The sequence below is a fragment of the Gasterosteus aculeatus genome, chromosome 8 (genome assembly GCF_964276395.1).
Source record: "Gasterosteus aculeatus chromosome 8, fGasAcu3.hap1.1, whole genome shotgun sequence".
Lineage (NCBI taxonomy): Eukaryota > Metazoa > Chordata > Actinopteri > Perciformes > Gasterosteidae > Gasterosteus > Gasterosteus aculeatus.
The window spans coordinates 16676918-16683345 of NC_135695.1; the positions used below are offsets into that span (position 1 = coordinate 16676918).

The following is a 6428-nucleotide window of genomic DNA, read 5'->3' on the forward strand; positions in this document are numbered from 1 at the left end:
ACCAGCAATTTACAGAGTGGCAGAATGAAGGACACGATGAATGAATGAATGACTGAGACAACAACTGAATGACTTGCAGTGTGAAATCTCCCCCTTTGCAGGATTAGAAAAGTGCGTCGGTACAAATATAAGGACGCATGGCGTGTGGCAAACATTGCTGGAAAGAATGACGATTAGTGTAGCTGTGTTTATTATCTGTGGCCATTGTTCTCCGATAGCTGTAATAACCAGCAGCCTAATTGAATTAAATAGTGCCACAACTCATTGTAATGGTTGGGACAGGGGGAACCAAAGATCCGACCAGCTGTTCTCTCTGTCGTCTTCCTCTGGCTCGCCACAGTACAGGGACAGGCATGTTTTAATTCACAATTACATAAAGACCCATGGCGGGGCGGAGGAAATGAGAACAAAGGATCCTAACGAGAGGTGAGGGTTCATCTGCAGCAGCAGAGCCACCATAATGTGCATGGATTTTTGTGTCGCTTTGCAACAGGCTCTCTTAATTACTGCGCATTCATCTTTGATGATGTGTTTAATGTCTGTTTAAATAAAAAAAAGTCCCGCTACCACAGCAACACACAACACAGCATGAGAGACGACCCGCTTTCATAGAGAGATCAAACCATGAACATTGCACATATTGTTGTGTTGTGTTGCCCTGTGTAGTCTCACAGCTACACAATGCAGAGGACCTGCCAGAGGCTTTCAAGTGCTGGCTGTTCAGTGTGCTGTCTGTCTACTACACAGCTCTCACAGTTACTGCAGGGTGTTCAGTAAGAGAGCGGAGTGGGTGAACAAGTAGTTACAACCCAGTAAACTGTCTCCCTGAGGCAATACCAAAAATCCTCCTTTCTGCAATGACACAGGAAGAAGATAGAGCCAGAATCAAATATTCCATCTTTAAAATTGAGTTGAAAATGTATTGTTTCACAAATCACAACCAATAGCACAATGCATATGCAATCCAAGTACATAACACTAAAAACCAGCACATTTTATTTGCTCTTAATCACCGTTTTGGTTTCTTGAGCATCAAGACAATCCTCAACTGTGAGGATTCGCTGCTTTCTAGCAATCTTCTGTGAAAATAAGCATTTATATAATTCTGCTTTGGACCGTTGATTGAAAAAAAACAAGAAACACAAAGCCATCACATAGGATTTAAGGAAACGTGATTAAAATCATGAGTTGCAAAGAAATTGACAGATTTTTATCAGAAAGGACGAGATTGTTAGTTGCTCTACTGGTTGCCAAGTAGTGACAAAAAGATCAGCTTACAAGCGTGAATATGGATTCCTGCGCTCAATGGGACAAAAATAAAAATAAAAACACAGTATACAAATGGCATGATGTGAAACAACGGGAGCCATGTAGCTCAGTGTGGGTTTGATGCCGCGCTCTTCCCTGTGTCCACATAACGGGCAGAGACACGTCCTTGCTCCTGATCCTCCGCTGTCTTGAACAGCTGCCGTCCGTGTACAAGTATTTGTGTGAATACGAGGCCCATTTTTATGCGCTTTCTACCATAAAGTGAAGAGAATAAACCCGCTGTATAGGTGCCGTTTATTTTTCCAATATTGTTTGAATTCGATCAGATTGGACAGACTGGGTTCATTGGAGAGTGAAGTGCTGCAGTGACCGTGAGGGTCATAACGCTTGATCTTATTTCTCAACACAATCTCAGCCAAAAGACGACGAGGCAGGGCTCAATAACCGCTTGTCTCTTCTGTTTTCATCACAGCCTCACGCTTTCACTTTAAAAACACAGAAAGAGAGAAATGTCTGAAACTTTTCTGCCCCCCCTTTTTAACTCCTGGCTGCTTCTGTGTTTGGGTATTTTAAGAGATGTAGAAAAGAACACAAATCCAAATGATTTAGTGGTTACAGCTGAAACCTCACAGCGACACCAGACGAGTCACACGGACGGATTGTTCATTGATCGATTGATTCACAGTGAGGCCGTATCTATCGTCTATGTATGACAGACTGAGGCAGAGCACTGAGCCACGGGTACAACTCGGACCGGGGACACGGAACAATTCATCATACACGGCATCCTCGCTTAGCGTGGCCAACAGCCTCCGGGGACAGCTGTCAAAGGACAGACACCCAACGACACATGGTCATAAGTAGTGTTGAATGTTAGGATCAAGCACTCCTATAGAAAGAAAATAACATAAAACCGCTTAAAACACATAAATACATTGGAGGGTCTTCATTTCCTTTTATTCTTGCATGTGTTAAAAATAAAGTCAACAAAGCCGATAGACACAGACACACACACACACACACACACACACACACACACACACACACACACACCCCATGAAGTGTTTCACTATAGAGACACTCACACAAGCTTGGAGCACAGATGTTTATCCCATCACATTGCAGACATACAACCGCGGCATACAAGGGGTCAGTTTTGTGCGGCCGGCTTTCAGCCAATCATAAAGTGTCTCGAGCCTGAAACTGTAAAGTGTTTACCTCCAAAAACTGCTGTCTAAAATGAAAACAAAATTGTTTACATTCTTTCCCTCATCACTCATCGTTTGCAGCCTAACGCCAAAGATTAATTATAGCCGATGGCCTTTCTTATCTCCGCTGTTTTGAGTAGCAACACTCAGCACGGCCAGCCACGACACGTGTTGTTTTGACCACAAAGTTGCTAAGACTGTTATTTATCTCTGATGTAATATTAAAAGCTAAGACAGCAAGCTAAAGGGTCATAATTCTGTAATGGCCATTGGTGTGTTTGAGTGGCAGCACAATAGCAATGATTTCCAGCTATTTTTAGCAGACGAAGGGCTGTTATTCTGGGGATGCCCAACAGGCCCCAGGCAGAGTGCACTGTGTACACAAGTGTTTGGCTGTGTGTGCATGTGTGTGTGTGTGTGTGTGTGTGTGTGTGTGTGTGTGTGTGTGTGTGTGTGTTGATACAAACAGGGAATACTCCTTACCTTCCGTGGACGGGGCTTGGTCTTGGGCAGCATACAGCATGTCCTTGAAGGCCTGGAGAGGAAAGCAGGAAAATAAGTATTACACAAAATACGGTTGTTTTTCCACATCATATTGAATGAAGGGCATTTACAGTGCATACACTAAGCAGACCATGAATTGAACCATTATTAGCAGCATCTGCTTTTAGAGTAGGAATCAAACCCACAAAGTTAAACTAGTTAGTTGCAGGTACGTCTAGCTGTACAATAGGTCTGCTTCTGCTTCTGCAACATGACAGTGAGAGAGCGGTGTGAGTAATGCTGTGTGTGGGTGGGAGCCTACTGCTGGGCATTAGACAGCCACCTGGATTCCTGAAACATAAATTCCACCGTGAATTACCTGCGAATTGAGACTGGAGTCTGATTCACGAGATACACATGTTACACATGCTTATGTGTCTGATGAAGATCACGCAAGACCCATTGGAGCAGGGCCTGGTCCTGTCTAAATACCCCTCCCCCTCACTAATAGGTGGGAAATAGAGATTCACATCCAGACAGGGAGGCACTGCCGTGGTGATGGCAGTGATGGAAAAGGAGGGCGGGGGCTCTTTGGGGAACTGAACCTACGTTCTCGGCAGTAATCGGCAGGGAAACCTGTAAACAATAAGTAAACCGAGCCTAATGGGGCCATCGGTCCGAACAGCCATTCGTTAACATGATGATGATGATCCGTACTTACTAGAACAGACACGCGAGTGACACTAGTAGAATACAAAAATATTTTGAGTGCCAGATGATCATGTCCTCCTCTGAAATGCCTGAGACGAAACCCGCCGCGTGCATTATTAGTTTGAAGAGATCTCTGGCTCAATTAAAGTCAATGTGGGATCAATTGGACAGCGCTGTCTCTGAGTGGATCCCTGCATGGAGAAACAGGAGCAGAGGGGATGGGAGGGAGGGAGCGGAGGGGGGGGGGGGGGGCAGAGGGCAGGTCTGGTTGGGGACCAGATGTCCTCCCAGTGGGGGAGGAACACTGAGGTGAGGATGGGAGGAAGAAGGGAGGTATAGAAGGGGAGGGGTACTCAGCACTTGCCGCGCGGTGCTTGTGGTATACGTCTTGTTGTTGAACATGCTGATAAATCACACATTTATCACCAAAAATAGAGCCGCTGAGAGGAATACTCGCTTGCTTTGCTGCTTTAGACATCCAAACCACATCAATCAGAATAATTAAGGAAAGACGACGTTTGGCCTTTGAACGAATACCAATCACTCACTGAAATCACACAAGCACCTGCTTTTCGTCAACATAATGTCACTGCACTAGTTTGAATTGTAAATGTGTGTGTCTGCATGCAGCCTCTTCATCCGCGCTTACATAAGTGATTAGACTGCAGAGGTAAATGCATAAGTGGCCTTGTTCTCTCGCCCACACACACACCTGTGTCTGTAATTCTCCCTCTCTCTGTATGCCTCTAATATTTAATACAAATACGTTTGATAATACACATCTGAATACAGTTGCTATGCCTTAGCACACACTTTACGTTTTCGGGAATATTGAGAAATGCACTTGGAAAGCAGACATTAAACTCAGCTCATTAAAAAAACGTTTTTTTAATGTTTGCATTTAATAACTATTATATTCACAGGCAAACCCTCACCAGATCTATCCACATCCCCCCGGCCTTTCTCAGCAGCACCACATGCACAACTCCATGCCAAGCAGCTGTTTAGCATATAGGTTTATAACTACGATCCCGCAGGATAAAGCCTCAGACTCAGCATGGACTTAAACATGTCTACAGTATACGTCGCTTGAATAAATTGTCCGTTAGTATTTAAATAAACATAAAACTTTATACACTACAGCTGATGGATAATAAACATATGAGCGACGGTTGGCTACCATTGTGTTTAATGGCCGAATATTTTAATGCATTCCATTAGCTTTCCTAAATGTCCCCTGTCATGGAGTCATGGATGCTGCATCTGTTGCACTGCAGCCTATCAGGCTTTGCATTTCTACGATCGATGTTAAATTTCCTTTTAAGTATTTTCATCTCAGTGACCCATTTCTCCAACGTAAACTGATGGCAATGTTTGTCCTTTCCCTTGACTTGTTTCAGAAGGGGTAAAAAACCTTGAATATGATGTCTGTTGCTTCTAGGTGGAAGCTCTCTCCCTGTAAGTCCCGCAGGTAGCGTGGTGTTTTTACAGAGGAAACTCATATGTATAATTTAGATATAGGAAGAATACAAATTCAATGGATAGGGGACCAGCCCTGTTGTTGTACATAATTTAAGAACAGCTATGTGAAAACAATGTCAGGACAGTTTTTTGGGATGGACAAAAGAGGAAAAACAAAACAAAGGGTTCTTCTCTATGTGAGTCTCATACCGATGGTCGATTACAGTTATCTTAGAGACAGATTTATTGTTTCGCTTTAAATCTTATAGAATTAAGAAGTATCAAATATAGACTGATAAAGTCAATAAATCTTTCGTGCTCATATAAATAAGTTATTCCTGTAATAAAATGGTAGCGTCCTTTGATATGGACAATTTCAGCAGAAAAAACATGCAATCTGAAATACAATTTCGGATTCAAAGTGACTCTATTGATGAAATTGATGAAAACTTTAATGTTATTCAAGATAATTGTATTGAATATTCCCGAATACCAACACAAAACGTGGATGACAGAGAAAATCTATCATCATCCATCTCAGGTCAGTGAGTGCCGAGCGGATGACTGGAGGTGTAAAATGGCTGGTGTGTCCAGGCATCTGTCCCTGTGCTCACAGTGCATCGGTCTGCACACAAAGACGGCACACAAGATGTGGATGTATGGTTAATAATCAATTAAAATGTAATTCCACTGAAGAGTTTCCCTCGCTTCAGTTTGTTTTTCTGGCACTTTTTTTCCCCCCACTTTAACTATGTTGTCCAAGAATTGTTTTTAATCACAAGATGATGACAGCATATCATTCACGTCAGGCTGGACGGATCCAAATGTCTGTTGTAGTGTCTGTAACTTAATAATACGCAGGGCATTTTTCCAAAATAATCCAGCGCAGCGAGCCTCTGTTGAGTCGGGGCATGTAGGCTGCTGAGAACGGGGTCTTTGTCTATAATTCATAGAGCTAAATGGAACAGAGCAGCCTTCCCTGTCACTGCATATCTGCACTAAAGCTCTTAATGTTGAACCAGGGGGAAGTGGGGTGTGAATATGAAATACTGCTCAAGCACTGTACACCACCCAACAAAGACCATGTGTGCACACAAAGGTCCCCATAAATCCACAGACATCAGAGACCAGAGAGAAAATCCAGCGGGCTTGAATTTTGCAGGTTGATTCATGGAAACAACCCTTCATGTTTAATTTAGCTAAATATTAATAATAACGACAACTACTAAAAATATGAAATAACTTGTCAAAAACAAGGGACAATTACTGAAAGAAATTTGAAGTTTTAGAACAATG

The 6428-nt window shown here is 42.9% G+C and overlaps 1 protein-coding gene across 1 annotated transcript in view; it reads right to left on the bottom strand.

Annotated features, from left to right (window-relative positions):
• xpr1a (xenotropic and polytropic retrovirus receptor 1a) overlaps positions 1-6428 on the bottom strand; it is a 52195-nt gene that overhangs the window by 44654 nt on the left and 1113 nt on the right. The window contains exon 2 of the mRNA XM_040183944.2: positions 2961-3012. Coding sequence (XP_040039878.1) covers positions 2961-3012 — 52 coding nt within the window. The remainder of the gene's footprint in view (positions 1-2960; positions 3013-6428) is intronic.